Source organism: Stigmatopora argus, chromosome 1, assembly GCF_051989625.1.
Source record: "Stigmatopora argus isolate UIUO_Sarg chromosome 1, RoL_Sarg_1.0, whole genome shotgun sequence".
Taxonomy (NCBI): domain Eukaryota; kingdom Metazoa; phylum Chordata; class Actinopteri; order Syngnathiformes; family Syngnathidae; genus Stigmatopora; species Stigmatopora argus.
The window spans coordinates 13,191,068-13,207,367 of NC_135387.1; the positions used below are offsets into that span (position 1 = coordinate 13,191,068).

Genomic DNA, 16,300 nt, shown 5'->3' on the forward strand with positions numbered 1-16,300 from the left:
AGAAATTCAAGTGTATCTCCATGACATATAGTTACCCTCTTCTCTGCACGATTAGTGTTGTCAAACATACTTAACGTCACATATCAGAAGTGTAATTAGCTTTCCCGAGGCTGTTTTTCCTCCTGTTTATGTGGTTTGGCTGCTAATGTTTTATGCCACCTCTCAAAAGAGGCAGTAAACGTATTAGCTGGGAAACATTAACAGCATATTTAATCAAAGTGCAAAAAAATATGGCTGTCCTAAACGTCCCCTATCAAAAGTTTTGAGTTGTGATGTATTTATAGTACAAAGTCAGAGACAAATATGTTATGATAACAGAATATGTTCAACAAGCTTTAGACAATTGATATTAATGTCCTAAGGCTAAATACATGGCAGGTAAGTTTATGGTCATGGAAGTGAAGTTGTCCCGCTTGCAGGACAAGAAATGCCAAATAAAAACTACATTATTGCCAAACATTCTCTTGAGCTTTTCCCTCCTCACTGGAGCTTCAGGTGGTGCAGGGTTGTAAAATGGCGGCTGGTTAAATGGAGATCTTGCAGCAGGATTCCTCATAACTGATGGCCATTGTCTGTGTGGTAATGAGTTCAATGCAGTTCACAATTCTCGCTGTCAAAATTCATCAGGGGGAACAACATTACTCTTGTGGACCACCATGCATTCCTACATGTTTCGCTGATTTAAATTCCAGAAAAAAACATTTGGTGGAAGATTATGCTATAAAAAAAACATCAATTCCAACCAGTTGATACACTTCATGAAGCCATCTCCATAACTTGGAATATTAGTCCCAACAGCATCCAATATTCCCGAATGAACTTGTGAAGTGATTAACAAAAAGGTTGGAGGTACTCATTACTGAGTCACACTCAAACATTTTTTTTGTTTTTGCTTGGAGGAGTTTTATAGCCTTAAATCTCATCTCATCTAATTTTCTGAACTGCTTTATCCTCAATAGGGTTGCAGGGGGTGCTGGAGCCTATGCCAGCTGACTTCGGGCCAGAGGCGGGGGGCACCCTGAATCGGTGGTCAGCCGATTGCAGGGCACAAGGAGACGGACAACAATGCACACTCACACCCATACCAAGGGGCAATTTAGAGTGTCCAATCATCCATGTCTTTGGAATGTGGGAGGAAACCGGAGTACCCAGAGGAATCTCACGCAGGCCCGGGGAGAACATGCAAACTCCACATCGGTGGACCGACCTGGATTTGAACCCAGGATCCCAGAGCAGTGAGGCTGATGTGCTAACCATTCAATTTGCCAAGCCGCTGGGGTACAATGCCACCATTCCACCGAGTTTGTTCTTTGAATTTAGTATTTAACAATTTAGAAAGAAAACAAATCAGATATCATTTCCTCTTGCACTCTCATCATATGTGATGAAATGTTTTTTTGTTTTTTACATTGTATTTAATGAGACCATGGGCATTTTTAAGTACCATTAATGCTGATAAACATATTGAAGGGGTGATTACAGTAATCTTTATTGCCCCCTTAAGGATGTCTGCAGATGAACTGTCAGGTATGAAGTTAGAGCCAACAAACCTGAACAAAAAGTGGTTCTAAGAAGATGAATGAGTGACTGAATTTCAGGTCTCACAAATGTGTTACTTTTCAAGTACAAAGTCTCTATCCTGTAAGATTTGTGCCTTAAGAAAGTAGATCATTTAGAAAGTTAAGAAATAACAAAAACAGCATTTAATTGTTCTACATTGTGTGTACACCGGGCCAGAGGCGGGAGACACCCTGAATCGGTGGCCAGCCGATCGCAGGGACGGACAACCATGTATATACGTATATGTAAAAAATAACTAGACAAAAGTATTACAGGTGTTTCAAAATCTTTCTCACAATAACACCTGTCTGACAAGTTAGCACATTAGACATCATTGCCCTGGATTATTATTTGAATATTCTTCCAGTTTGAGTCTCTGAAGGTTTTGAATTCTGGCCCCCACTGGATAGAACAGTCTAACACTATAAATAAAAACAGGCTTCCCCTCTCAGCTCTCCTGCATCTCGTCTGTTGTTTCAGTTTTTGAAGATCCGTTAGTCTGTGGTGTTTCTTCCTCCACCATTGCAGACTTTTTCTTAGTTCCTGATAGGAAGCAAGGGTAGTGCAGTTAGTGGATGATGACCAGGGTCACACAAGTTACCCCACCCCAGGCCTACAGTGTCTGAATATGAGTTGTCTTTGTACCTGTGAGGTAGTTTCTGTGCATCCGGTGGAAGAAGAGGAGACCAATAAAAACGATCAAACCAAGGCAGGCGATAATCACTCCACACATAAGAAAACTATAGCTGCCTTCAGTCTGGATAATCTGGAGAAATAATAGCAAAACTTAGGGTTGTTAAAGAGACAAATATTATCACTTTAATATTTACAGGTATTGTTGACTTACCGAGCCAACCAGAACCTGCATTACCATCTCTCCCATTCCTGCACTTGTTACCAACACTGAGGTAGCACAACCTTCAAAAAAATGCATCCACTTGAAACCATATCTATTCTGCGTTGATTGTGTGGTTTATTATCCTTTGAAATGTAGACTCTGTAAACATACCCTGGTAATCAAGGATGTCTTCAGTGTAGGCAAGCATGCATGGGAAGATGCTGCTGAGAAAAAGTCCACACAAACAGGTCCCAACAAACAAAAACGTGCTGCTGGTGTAGAAGATCAGTAACAGAATCACAGTGATAATTGCGCCTACCTGTAAAATGGACAACAAATCTATATTGACTTTGCATTATTAGGGTGCCACATCTGCCTTTTGAATGTTTCATTACCAAGTTGAACATGAGCAGTCGCATAACTGGGAAACGGTACGAGAGAGGGATGGAAAGCAGCCGACCTGCGGTGATGGCTGCCCAGAAAATGCTGGCTAAGTAGCCTGCTGTCTTATGGGGCAGGGACATCGGTGGTGCAACAGCGTACGTGTACACAAAGCCGGCGTATGCCCCCTGGGAAGAAAAAAAACACCTAATCAATTAGATAATTAGACTATAAGCTGCACTTTCCCCCTTTGTTATCTAACCCAGCACCTCATACATGACAAAATACCATTTTTGGGGTCAAATTTGGTGGGAGTGGCTTCAATGTAGGTGAACCTTATTGTTCAAAAGCTAAGGTACTTTATTTGAAGAAGCAAAGACTAAAGAGGGACTAACATAGCTAGCTATATACTGTGAATTTAAAGCTTGGATTTTAATGCAACATAATTGCCAATGGATGGGAGTGACGGACTATTTGAATATTTTTACAGCTTGTCTGTTTTACTCATCCGCTGACATTGATTGAGTGATGGACATAGGTTAGGAGGAAAAGTGCTTGTGAATACATGGGGCCCGAGGAGAGGGGTGGGGGTTATTTTTTATCATTTAGCACATTCAAGCTTCAAAAGCAAAGTCTCAATTTTACCTTGAGTTGATTAGTGAAAGCTATATATTTTATAAACGACTTCATATAAACCTATATTTCCATTATGGCTGTCTCAAACAGAAAATGGGACTGAATCTCTTTAAGAACTTGTTACCTCCTTCTGTCCCTCCCCAACACAATACATGTCAGGGCAGAGGGATGAGGAGAATAGGCGGAGATTGGTACCACCCAGTGTTTCAGCTGCCCCCGCAGGGAGAGGGAGTTCTCAAACATTGTTGAAGGGGTTAAGACAAACACTGCAACAGTGTTATTAAATCAAGGAATGACTATACAATAGCATGATTAAAGGCTAAAAAAAAGCGAAAATCTAGTAGGAAGTGCAACAAAGTTCACAATTGAAAGATTATGGATATAATTTAAATGTTGAGCCTGTTGAATATATCAGAACAATTCACTTGTAATATAATTTAGTTACTTTTAAAATTGGATACTAAGTAATTAAAATACATTGCATTAAAAATGAGTAATTTGTCATCAACAATCACCTTACTGTTTCAAAGTATAACACAGCAGTGAATTCAAGTCAAAATAGTTCCATTCCATGTTTGTATGCTCACCTGAATTCTTTAGATCTTAAAATTAATCAAATTTAGAAACAGACAGTGGTGCTGGACCGACAGCAGCACTCTGTATGAAAATGGTTTGAAATATTAATAACCCTATTCGACGTCCTCCATTCTTCTATTATTCTTTTTATTTTGCTCACACGTCTTATGGACTGGCATGGATAAGGGCCCACTGACCTTGCGAGTGTACAGGGCCCAGAATTTGATTCTTTGCTAGGCCCCTGGTGATAGACATAAACGGAAGCCAATGTAAACTGCTGATTATTTAACAACTGAAAAGGGAAGAGTCGAAACTTTTAGGAAAAATTTGAATAAAAACAACATAGAAGTTTAAAGTTTGGCATACGTATAGTGGATAGTGTTGCAATGTATGTGTATTTGTGTGTCTACAGCTCACTCACCACAATGCCATCAGTCATGAAGAGCACCATCCCACCGAGGATGTGGATCATGAAGAAGGATACTGGCAGCCCGTGTAGGTTATCATTCTGACAGCAGCTAAAGATATCACCGTGACCTGTGCCCACAAATGACACATTTCAGTGGCCCAAATGGCATTTATTTTTTCCCCCTCTGGCGAGCGGGGACTGCTTTCATTATTCATGGATAGGCTAGTATACCTCCAGCTTCCTGTGCTTCTTGCTCCACTTCCGTGCCCTCGGCTCCTTGCTGGTTTTCCATGGCCAGTTCGTCTTTGTCCAGAAGACGAGGTGTGCCGCTGGGGCAGCATGGGATCAGCTGCTCACGATACATCAAAAATAGGACTGCCAGGGGTACGGGCAGCTGAGGGTTCAAAATCAAATCATGTTCATTTTCCACTCGGGGGCTGAAATATCACCACTGATTCGGGGCCTTTCTTCAGAGCTTTTACATTGATAAGAGCCATGATCCAGAAGGCGTAGTGCACGCTGGACTCCTCTTCTTCTGCCCCATGGGGCAAGTGGCTCTGAGTGATGTTGTGCTCGGCAATCGGACTGTTGCTCAGCATGTTCCTGAAATGATGCATGATCTCTGTCGCGTTCCCAGTGTGATTCCCGCAGCCGTGCTCCGAGAGGAAAGGATCTGCAATCAGAGGGCTCACTAGGGCGCCAAAGCCAATAAAGAAATGGAGCGCCTGCCAAAAAGACAAAACAAAGAAGTGAGTTATACTTTTAATTAAGCCGACCATGGTACGGTGTACACTTCATGGACTGGTACACTTGGAGAAGTTGCCATTTCACCTGCAAGAAAACAGCCGAGTCCTTCTGATAGATGGTGACCAGTTGAATATTCGCAATGGTGTCGATGACACCCATGGCCAAACCGGACACGGCCATGGCGATGGCCAGCACCAGGACATTGTTACAAAAAGGGATAATGGCAAATATAACCGAGATGACGAGTGCCGAGACAAATAAAGCAGATAGAGCGGTGAACAAGCTGAAAAGAAGAAACATACAGTGATGAATGTCTTGGTGATTTGTAAACACGGTGATTCTGCTCGCCACTCACGTCCTCTTAAAAACGCCGCCGACGGAGCTGCCGATTAACAAGCAGAATTGCTGGGAGAAGAACACCCACGTAATCTGGCTCAGCGTGGAGTTGGTTTGGCACTGCAAGTCCAGGATAGTTGGTCCCAGAAAGGCGATGCACAGTCCGAAACTGAAGAAAACACTCCAGTAAGTCAACGTGTGGTGGGCATTCCTTTTGAATAGAGTTACTATTCGATCGTCCAGAAACATTTTGTGCAGAACAAAAGCAACGAGCGGTGGGTTGAATTGTCAGGACTTCTCATGGTTTCTTTTAAAGCGTTCCACGCCCTTTCTATATTTTATTTCTTAACTAAAAAGGATGTCCCCTTGGGTTAATAGGTGAAGTGAAAATGCTTCTAAGAATAACAGACACATTCAAATTGGGTCAATAATTATCCGCTGGCCTCTGTTGAAATACTACCAGAAAATGTGCATTTCTTTCGTGTCAGTCATAAATGTTTAATTTTGAGTGACAATGGCATATCGGGAAGATTGTGTTCCTTCATGTTTCACAATCGGAAGTTCCATTATAAGGGATGTCATTTTGTCTGAGATGAATGGCATCGTTTTTGCCATTCATTTCCAAATACAATACATGTCCCTGGCCCTTTTCCCATAAAAGTTATCTTAGAATTGGAATTATGAGAAGTTAGAATCAAATTCCAGATATAGAGTGGTATTTTTTGTTCAAATATTTGAATGGTTTTAAACATCACCTTTTACAATATTTGATGGGAGTCGGACCCTTTGTTGTTGTAGTTAAAGGACCCACTTTATTTTCATTATCCAACATATGACAGCTTTAACTGTTGTTTATTTTCTATCATCTTTCACGATTTAAAAAGACAATGACTCATTTGTTGAATATATCTTCTTATGTGTAGTTTCCAGCAAGACTGACTTGTATTTTTTTATGATGCCACACACAACATCAGCTGTCCTGGTGTCTGAAAAATGTTCTCAAGATAGACCTAGAAGAAGTCAGGTGTTCAGTGATGTTTAGAAATGCAGTGGTCTTCTAGGCTGATTCTTAGCCTTTAAAACCCTGTGATTGCTACTGTGAATGGCAGTCACACACAATAGTATTTACCCTGAAGCAGTGTGAGTAACACAGGGAATTAATACCTAATCCTCAAACTCTTGAATGATTCCATGGGAGAAGTAATGCTAGTTAGTCTGAATATGTTCAAAATGGGCTTCCGGCAATGCCGAAACATTTCTAATGCTTTTTGTCTAACACCAAATAACCTAGAAAAAAAGACAACAATTAAAGACAAAAGTGCATGATTAAGATTAAAAAATATGTTATATTTATCTCAAGATTTAACTTGGATACAATGCAATAAAAGTGTAACGTTTTGATTTTTTTCTATTTAAAAATGTTCATTGATTAGAAGCGACATGTCCCCAACTTCCCAAATAATAGGAGTAGTATTTCTTTAGACAAAAGGATCCATACACATGCATTTTCTATTTCACATACTATTTTCTGGATTGACACATTAGGTTTGTGATTCTGAAAAAACTGCTTTTTCTTAAGAAATTATGCAATCATATATTATTTATAATATATTATGTATGTACTAATTATCTTAACTGAAATGATGGGTTGCTTTTTACTAAAAGTCACAATTCTATTTTCTTGTACAAAAATAGCTTCTTAGACATTTTGCAATATTGGATATTTGTCCTGCTGCCTAAAATACTTTTGTTTCTTAAATAAAAATGTCTTGCAAGCGAACATTATTATGAGCAAAACCTCAAGAAATAAATGTTTATACAAAGATATTGATTAACATTTACCCCCTGCCGCTTCCTCTTCTTCCTTTTCTGTCAACACTGGATGACTTCTTTCAGGTAATTGTCAACTTTTGTGTTAAAAATCAACAGCTGGTTCTTGTAACTTACAGAAGTAGGACATGAACTTATAATTTACAAAGACCAGCTTGTCAAAAACGGACAGTGTGTCATCGATGGTATTGTCAATAATGTCAAGGTTTTTTAATAGCAATTATTTCAAACAAAATTACAAAATGTAATTATGAACCACATGTGGGATGAAATGCATTCCCTAAAACACCACAATAATAATGACTATAAAACATCCCTTAAGAAACGTTAAACTGATATGTTTGGGATTTATTCAAAATGCATTTGTCAGATATTTTTGTCTATTTGTTTGTTTGTACGTCAAAGCTGCATAAGATCCTTCATTTTTGTTGCCTCGGTAAAAGAGAGTGCTGTACGACCATAGCTCACATTTTATTTGTTCTCTGGCAGGGAAAAGTTTGTTAATTTTTTTTAACACAAGATGGCGACAATGTACTGCAACAATCATCACACGACATGCCAGGCTCCAACAACGCCTCATTAGCATTCCGATGAATTTCATTCATTCGTTTACCAAACCGCTTATCTTCAGAAGGGTCGCGGGGGGTGCTGGAACCGATCCAAGCTCTCTATGGGCACCAGGCGGGGGACACCCTGAATTGGTGGCCAGCAATTCACAGGGCACAAGGAGACAGATACACGCTCACACTCATAACTAGGGGTAATTTAGAGCAGTGGTCCCAAACCACCGGTCCGTGGACCGGTGCCGGTCCACGAGCCACCTAGTTCCGGTCCCTCAGAGTAAAAAATATTAACATTTTCAATCTCGCCCTCCTACTTGAAATGAGAAAAGTTGTTATAATACTAATAATAAATAATTGCTATTATGCTTGGGACTTTTTTGCCATCGTGGATGTCGTTCATGCACCGATCCCACCCCCACGCAATTTTGTCTTAAATTGTCGCCCTCCCCATTAGCCGGTCCGCGAGAAAATAGAAAGAGCTTTACCGGTCTACAGTGAGAAAAAGGTTGGGGACCACTGATTTAGAGTGTTCAACCAGCCTACCATGCATGTCTTTCGGATGTGGGAGGAAACCGGAGTACCCAGAGAAATCCCACGCAAGCCCAGGGAGAACATGCAAATGCCACATAGATCGAGCCCTCGATCCCAGAACTGTGACGCAGATGTGCTAACCACTAGACACACCGGCCACCTCAAATGATTTGATGAGACCTACAAAAAATGCATAGATGGCACAGGATGGACGACAAAGCAGAGGTTAACTCATATTCAAAACGTGAAGAGGCTTAGTGTCGTGTACCGCATATAAATTCAATACCGAGTATATACTATTCAGCATTTCTGCTGGCCTGGATTTGCAAGTAAATTGTCCAATATATTTCTTGTTGTTTCATAACACAGCAATGAGCTGAATAAAGCTGGAAATGTTGACAGGAGTAGGAAGTCACTATATGTTTGTGTTATTTTGCAGGTAATGTCGGCCAGCTGCAAATAAGTCAAGTGCTGTGCCAAAGTGAAGGTCAAGTAGATGTGACGCACATTCTTTGTGCTGCAAGACAAATTGTAACTGTCATCGATTCCCGTTTTTTTTTTTTTTGCTGAATCCTGGATGGCCACATATGGCAACCCACCCAAAATAGAGTCAAGGATCTACGTAGACAGATAATGTGGTCTGACAAAAAAGTTTGTAAACCTTCTGAAATGTCACGGTTTTCGCAATACCTTTGTCATGTGCAATATATCTTCCTCAAAGCAAAGGGCATTCACAAATATGTTCCGAAAGAAACCCCAAAACATTCTTTTGAACTCTTATTTGCTAAAGAAGCTCAAATCTTGTTAGCATTACCATTCCACCTACATTATTTAGAAAATCATCAAATTGTATTCTGCAATCCATCAAGAGCGAGGTTCTGTTCAAGCAACAATGGAGACTTAAATAAGACATAGATGCTGACCATAATATACAAAATTGGTAAAATTGTTCAAGACAATTGTCTGTTTTAAAAATAGACTATTCTAAGACTTGTAATATGGGGCCTGTCTTATCATTTTATGTGACGCTCTTAAGCAAATCATGTGAATTTATCTATGTTTTTATCGGAATATGAGTCACCAAGAACTGTAGTTGGCTACCTCCATGCTTGCGATTTTGTAGGAATGTGCGTGCATTCCAATTTGGGCATTTGTGCTTTGGTAAACTACAAAGTCAAGACAACCTCTCCTGAAAGATTGTTTCCTTTTAAATTTAGATTAAATTCCACATTGATGCTTTTGTCATCTATAATGAATATAAAGACACTTTTATCCTATAGTATTGCCTCCTACTGGTCACGCCCTTTCTTACCTGTCTGCCACACTAACTTACTAAAGGCTTTGTTGATAACTGATTGTCTGATGGTTTGACCGGCATGATAAGACATCTCATGAAACCCTTCATTTTTTCTCACGCAGAGGTTATGCCATATCCCGTTTGCGCAGTCTTCTGCCTCTCATCGTAAATTCAGCTTTTTTTTTTCATGTTTACCCATTTCTGCAGTGGTTTCGTTCTCCTGCTAAGAAAGCAAAGTGTGAGTTTCTCGTTCTTATCTCTATGAATTGTGGCTCCGCTTGGCTTTGAAATTAACTGCTCTCTATGTCCGTACTTCAAAGTGACCAGTCAAGGTTAATGTTAAATTTGTTTGCAACAGGGTTTAGGTCTCATTTGTGTTTTATGCAATGCCGATTATTAATAGGTACTTTTAAAAACAGAAATACACACCCCATCCCACAAATATAGTGAAACAAAAAAACACTACCATTTAATATACGGACGATGAAAATTATTATAATCTCAATATATTGATTTGTAAAACTGAAATTACACAAACATTCTTCATTCAAGTTATGAAATATTGAATGTTGCAGAAATGGACAGGATGAAGTTTTAATTTGAAGAGCAAAGCACAATTTACAATAAAAAGCAATATGAAAAAGTAATCAAGTTTGACTGCATCATTAATGACACTTAACTGTAAAAAACAAACGAAATAATTTCACAAATGTGCTTCTTAACACTTGAACAAAGGCAAAATATAACTCTCAAGTGATACTTGTCCAAGGCACAAAAAGTGAGAGGCAATGTTAGGAACAATGGCTGCATAAATGTTGTCAAATTAAAATTGTTTTATCAGCAATGGCTGCGCACAATAATAAATCAAGATGTCAGTCACGTGATTACGTTTAATAAAGAAACTGCAATTAGCCATACCAACATTCCACAAGGTTGCAACCAATCACCCCAAATACAAGCAAGCAATCAGAATACACGTATGCTCAGGCACCAAAATGTTCATTTTAAATTGGCGCGGTTAACACAGGATGCTTTGGTTCTAGTACCAAATTGATACCAAATTTTGGTACAACACTATTTGCAACTATTCCAGCTCTGATGCCACATTGCCATGCGGAAATCCATTTGACCAGGCATGGACCCACCGTATACGACCTCACGACTTGACAACTTAAACAGCATTTCAGGTCATCTCCCAGCCGCATGAAGCAATGAGGATTAACAACAGCCTCCGATACCCAAGAGAACGCCATAGCGCCATTAAATACCCAGATGAAGTGGCTGATGGAAACTTTAATATAGCCAATTGTACCATCGCATTCCTGAGCATCCTCATTGGCCAGCCAGCGTCAACAACCCCAAAACCTAGGTCTCGGGCACAGAATGTTACGCATAAAATCCAAAAACTTGAGGTCGTTGTCGACAAACTGCTCTTTGTTATTCCACCTGTAACACCACACCGTTGCCTTAGCCTAAATCAGGGTTGCTTTTATATAACCAATTGTCGGAACCCATACTACTCTGGGGAACCGCCCCTGTACCTCCTTGCTGGCATTTTCCGCAGAGGTTTTGGGGCTTATGGCATTGGGCAGCTGGAGATTTAATGAATTGGCAGCAGGGGGCCAGTAAGAGAATGAGTTGACCATTAAATTTCAACTCCTGTCTTAGGTGACAAGTTTTTTTTTCCGCGGCATGGCTGAAAACATCAAGATTATTTTGACGTTCCAGACACACTGGTCGAGCTGATTGTGTTGGCAACAAAATTTGGATTCCGACATTCTGCTACAAAAACAACAACGTGTGAGTGCCTCATTCCTGCTCTCTGCGAATTGTGGATTAAGACAAGAATGAAGCATGAGCACCTCTGACCTGCGCTGACTGTGGATTACAGCGCATTACAGGACTTTTTGGCCCAAGACAAATTCCCAGTCTTCAAAGTCTACCATTTGGAGTACAAAATTGACTTCTGTGTATCCAAGTTCTGAAATAAATATTCACTGTTGATTATAAAATCATTAACAAAGCCATTACCAACTCTCCCGGTAGTTTTGTGTGCTTCACTTCAGTGCTACCAAGCGCCGGTAGTTAATTGACAGTTGGCACGGATAGAACTTATAAGGAAAGCCGTTTAAAAAAAAAAAATACAACTCTCATTTTCTTTTATTCATTCAAATTTGTCAGGGGGACAACAACAGTCTTTACTTTTGTCCAATCCAACAATCTATTCATTTTAAATAGACCTTAAAGTATTGTTATGATTTAATGTCCCTTTTCTTTAGTTGATTTCCATTTTCATTTATTGACACTTTTAACTATTCATTTAAAGATATTTTTTATATATTTCATTCGCTCCCATGTGGTTCTCCATACATGCCTGTCATTTTTTATACTCAAGTGGAGCGTAGGGCAGTGATGTGTGTCCTCCAGGAAGCTGGTGAATAGCAATGAGCTCTTCTTGGGCCTATTTGCTGGAAAAGCCAGAGGAAGACTGGGAGGGTAGGAAAGGGTTAGTGGGGAACGCGGAGGAGGAGGGGTTGACTGCGAGTGAAAACAAGGCTCTTCTTGCAGCATTGATGCAGCACAAGTGAGAGTTGCACTTGCATTAATGGAGAACACTTGGTCTGAACAACATGACATCACTCAATAAACATTTGAAAACGGTAATTCTTGTCGTAGTCTGCTTCTTTGAGCTATGGCTCACTTGAAAAGAGAAAGACAAGGAGGAGGGGTTAAAACACCTGCTGTCTTCATCCCACATTCACTGAGGGAAAAAAAACTCCCTGACTTGTTTTGGAGGGGAGGGGGGTTTCACCTCATGTCAATACTTCACATGGCATGCAACTCTTTTTTTGTCCGTGACAGTGGGGGTGGGCGAGGGGATAAAATACATTATTGGTGCAAATGGGAGTGGTGACAGTGAAGGATAACTAAAGAATATTCTCACTGGCTGCAAAGATCAATTTGAGTGGCTGGCCTGAAAGGAAGGGAACAAACACAATAGAAAGCCCCCCTACCTCAGCCTCTCTTTTATCCATCCAGGACCAGTGGGCACTCTGCCAACTTGAAGTCTTAAGAAATCAGTCAAAGAAAGCCAAAGAAAGGGACCAGGAACGGCATTCTCTTACAATCTCTTTTTTTTCTTTGACATTTCCCACGTGAAGCGGGGATTTCTACTTGATGTTTTCTCTGAAACTACATCCAAGGGGGGGAGCAGGGTGCAAAAGAATTGAAATTCACGTAACGTTTGGAGAGCGTTATAAGTGGGTGATCCCTTCAGACCCCCCCTTACACCCTCTTTTTCTCCTGGTTTTCATTCGGCTTTTACTCCCTACTGCTCGCATAGTAACTCCTCCCCCCTCTGCTACCCATTGTCTCTTCATACAGTATCAGGCTAAGGGGATGCCATTCTGACTCCAGCGAGGGACGTGGGAGAGGCAGTAGAAGGTAAGGATTGGATTTCCATCATAAACATGGGCTAGCCGAGCCTTACTTTCACAAGTGCGGAGAAGCACAAATCAGCTCCAGGGAGTGTTTTGCTCGTCTTGCTTTTGTGTTGAGAGTGGAACATGGGATAAGAAATTATCTTTAGATTTCAAGACAGTGACCTGTAAAGATGTATGAGTCATTTGATGCGTCCTTTATACCAATCTTGCAGTTCATGCTTTACACTAGAGAACATGAGTGTGGTAGATGATCGTATGTTATTGAAAACATCTGTCCAGAGTTGACTGTCCAAACTGCCTCCCAACAGAGGAAAGACCATGCACGATGTTCGGGGATTAGAGCTAATCCTCCCCATGGCTAACAATCACCTTCCTGTCTGGACAGAGGTTGTCACGGAGGCTTTGATAATTAATACTGAGATATGCACCGGCACAAGCTCACTGGGGCTCATCAGAGGTGGCCTTTCATGAGTAAACAACTTGGTGCAATCAGTGCAGCAAATTCACTCACAGTCAGAAGATTCCTTAATACTCCGCATGGTTTAATTTCAATGTGGGGAAAAAAAACTGCAAGATAGTAACAGGTGCATACAAAGTGGAGAGAAACGTTCCCCACAGCACCGGAAAGTTGCATCTTAGTACAGGAAGTTGAGGGGGAAAAGGGACACTGCCTCAAAGGGGCTTTTGTTGTTTAAATTTGAGACAAGTATCACATACTGAAAAATACCTGCCTCCACCCACCTCAAATTCCTCTGTTGCACTTTACACAATGTCAATAAATGCCTTTTCTGTCCTCCAAAGTAGCCTGTTTCCACTCTGTACACAGTACTTTCCCTCCACTTGTTTGTACAAGGGCTACTGTTCTCTGAGTACACATCTGAGAGTGCAAATCTGGACTGGATAGTTGGAGTCACGACTCCAAAAGGATTATACTGGGTTCTGAACTCAGTGGGCACGAATTGACGGCAATAGATATCTTATCCAATTTAATTCAATTCCAATTCTCCCATTTGAAATGGACTGCATTTATCCGAGCCCGGCGTGCAGAGATTAGGAAATGCTTACTCATCTAGTATCATAGATTAAATAAAGTTTCTGTGATGTGCTTAACATAAGCAGAAAAAAGTTGGGCTCAAAATACACAAGATTATTTTCCCCAGCAAGGAACTGAAATCAGTCCCAGGATATGGTGCTGTTAGGTTCAAACATCGGGAGGGGGTAATTTTATTTTAGTGTGTGCTGTGAAAAGTAAAATTTCTGGGCGAGTGCTGGTTCCCCGGGGCTCTTGAAGACCGCAGTTTCTTTGTTTAATTATTCATGCTTATGTGAGTTTTAAATACGGGATGTTATTTGTAACCTAGCCCTCATTTTACCTCTTTTTCTTTCCAAGTTTTTACGGCTGCCGAACTACAAGTCTTGCCATCCAAATGAGCCCACAACTGTGTCATATGGCTTTCTATTCCTATGTGAGTTCCCTCTACTTTGTCATGTAGGGTTTAAAGCCATTGGATACACAGTGGACTTTCAACAAAAAGAGGACCTAGTTCTCCAATTGGAAAATGGGATTTTCTTCAGGTTACTTAAAAGACTTTTGCTCAGTCATCATCTGACTCTCACAATTTGTGAAATTTACAGAATGTATCAGAAATGCTCTGAGACTGGTACCATACCATGATAGAGTTGTCATTTGTGGGGTTTATTGTTACATTTGAAAGCTATCTTAATAATATCAATCCAAAAAATATAGTACATTAAAGTGTCCTTCACTAAAACTGTATGAATATGATTTTTAAAGGCAGCTTCTGTCGCTGCATGTTGACTTATGTATTTGTTGACAAATGAGTGTAGGTGGATGCAACGTGTTTATTTTGGTACTAGTTATTTATATGTTTTATCTTAAAAGTGCATTGGCAGCCGTGTGTTTCCTTGACCACCTGTGAAGCAATTGTAATGTTGTACTAATGTTTCTGACACACAATAGACTAATTAACATTCTGTTTTTCAGAGAGCTAAGCATTGTTCAAATGGCTGGCATCGAAGGTTTTTCCACCATGTTTCACTGTTTATATATCTCTTATCTGAAATACTCACTTGTTGGCAATGTGAAGGAACACTGGTCTCGGTCCAGCAGGTTAATAGGAAGTTTTCAGGTCATTCAGTCACACTTGAAGCTCAAACTGTGCTGGTACTTGAAGAGTGGAAGTGGGGAATGCAGTCATGAGTGTCTTTATTAGGTCTTTCAAATCCAGAAGCAGTGCTGTGCACTGCAAGCAGACACAAAAAACACCAGTGATAGTATGATTTGGTATTTTCTTTTCCACTTGGTTGTGTTAAGTACGGCCTTCTCCAAACATAGCAGTTTATTTCATAAAATGAGCTTTATCTATCATCCACACAAACAAAGGCTTTAGAAAATACCAAACAAAAAAGAACATTTGCGAATTCTCCCTGTTTTGTGTCACCATGTGTACATTAATAAGCAGGGACTTCCATTTTTTAAGAGTCAAAACAACACTGCCTGTGTCAAAATATTCATACATCATATATCTCCATTGTGTTTACAATCAGAGATTTTTCCTTTCCTGTTTTTAAAAGTCCAGATACTGCTCTGCATTCAAGAACACAGACAAAGAATGAAAGAATGATGTGAAGGACGGTTCTGTCATCAGATGTCCGAGGCATGTTCTCCTTTCAAGTCTCCAATGTCATATTAGGTCTCTCTATAGAACCGTCAATGTTTCATTGTGTTCAGCTGTTTGTAAAGATGTGAAACACAGTGGTTTGCTAGCTATTTCCAATGAACGGCAATAAATTGTTTAATAAAAAGTCAGGCATCAGCAGCAGGACTCAAACCGGGACGAAATTTTCACAACTATCGTTTCAGTCCTAGAGCTTAATCGCTATACTAAGGGCACGCATTATTCTGAATTCAAAGTGTATAATAAATTTAAATAATGTAAAAAGTCTGGCACTCACATGAAATTTGCGTAAAACTGCACTTGCGGTTGGGTGGGGAGGATGTTTTTCTATAAATGAGATGTATGTAGATAAAAAATTTTGACAGAGTGCAAACGGCTCATGCTGATGCTGTCTAAATGTGACTTTTTCAATAAAAATGATGAACTCTGTGCCCGCGTTTTCCATGATCTTTTT

General features: G+C 40.1%; 1 protein-coding gene and 1 long non-coding RNA gene across 2 annotated transcripts; one reads left to right on the plus strand and one right to left on the minus strand.

Annotated features, from left to right (window-relative positions):
* Positions 1–1,680: 1,680 nt before the first annotated feature.
* Positions 1,681–5,768, minus strand: slc60a1b (solute carrier family 60 member 1b). Its single transcript, XM_077614035.1, has 10 exons — positions 5,503–5,768; positions 5,232–5,430; positions 4,883–5,125; positions 4,632–4,794; positions 4,413–4,528; positions 2,794–2,967; positions 2,570–2,717; positions 2,408–2,478; positions 2,206–2,326; positions 1,681–2,103 (listed from the first exon to the last, which is right to left on the minus strand). The coding sequence occupies exons 1-10, from the start codon at positions 5,730–5,732 to the stop codon at positions 2,009–2,011; spliced, it is 1,560 nt and encodes a 519-aa protein (XP_077470161.1). The 5' UTR covers positions 5,733–5,768; the 3' UTR covers positions 1,681–2,008.
* Positions 5,769–13,052: 7,284 nt separating this feature from the next.
* LOC144085064 (uncharacterized) lies at positions 13,053–16,275 on the plus strand. The gene is made up of 2 exons (XR_013304003.1): positions 13,053–13,148; positions 14,538–16,275. It is a non-coding gene; the product is annotated as an uncharacterized LOC144085064 (long non-coding RNA).
* Positions 16,276–16,300: the final 25 nt, after the last annotated feature.

Bases quoted from the DNA above. Each gene is read 5' to 3' on its own strand.
- slc60a1b (XM_077614035.1), bottom strand. From the start codon at position 5,732: ATGTTTCTGGACGATCGAATAGTAACTCTATTCAAAAGGAATGCCCAC. The intron at 5,126-5,231 runs GTGAAATGGCAA...TCTTTTTGGCAG, and splicing joins ACTCGGCTGTTTTCTTGCAG to GCGCTCCATTTCTTTATTGG. The intron at 2,479-2,569 runs GTATGTTTACAG...ATTTTTTTGAAG, and splicing joins AGACATCCTTGATTACCAGG to GTTGTGCTACCTCAGTGTTG.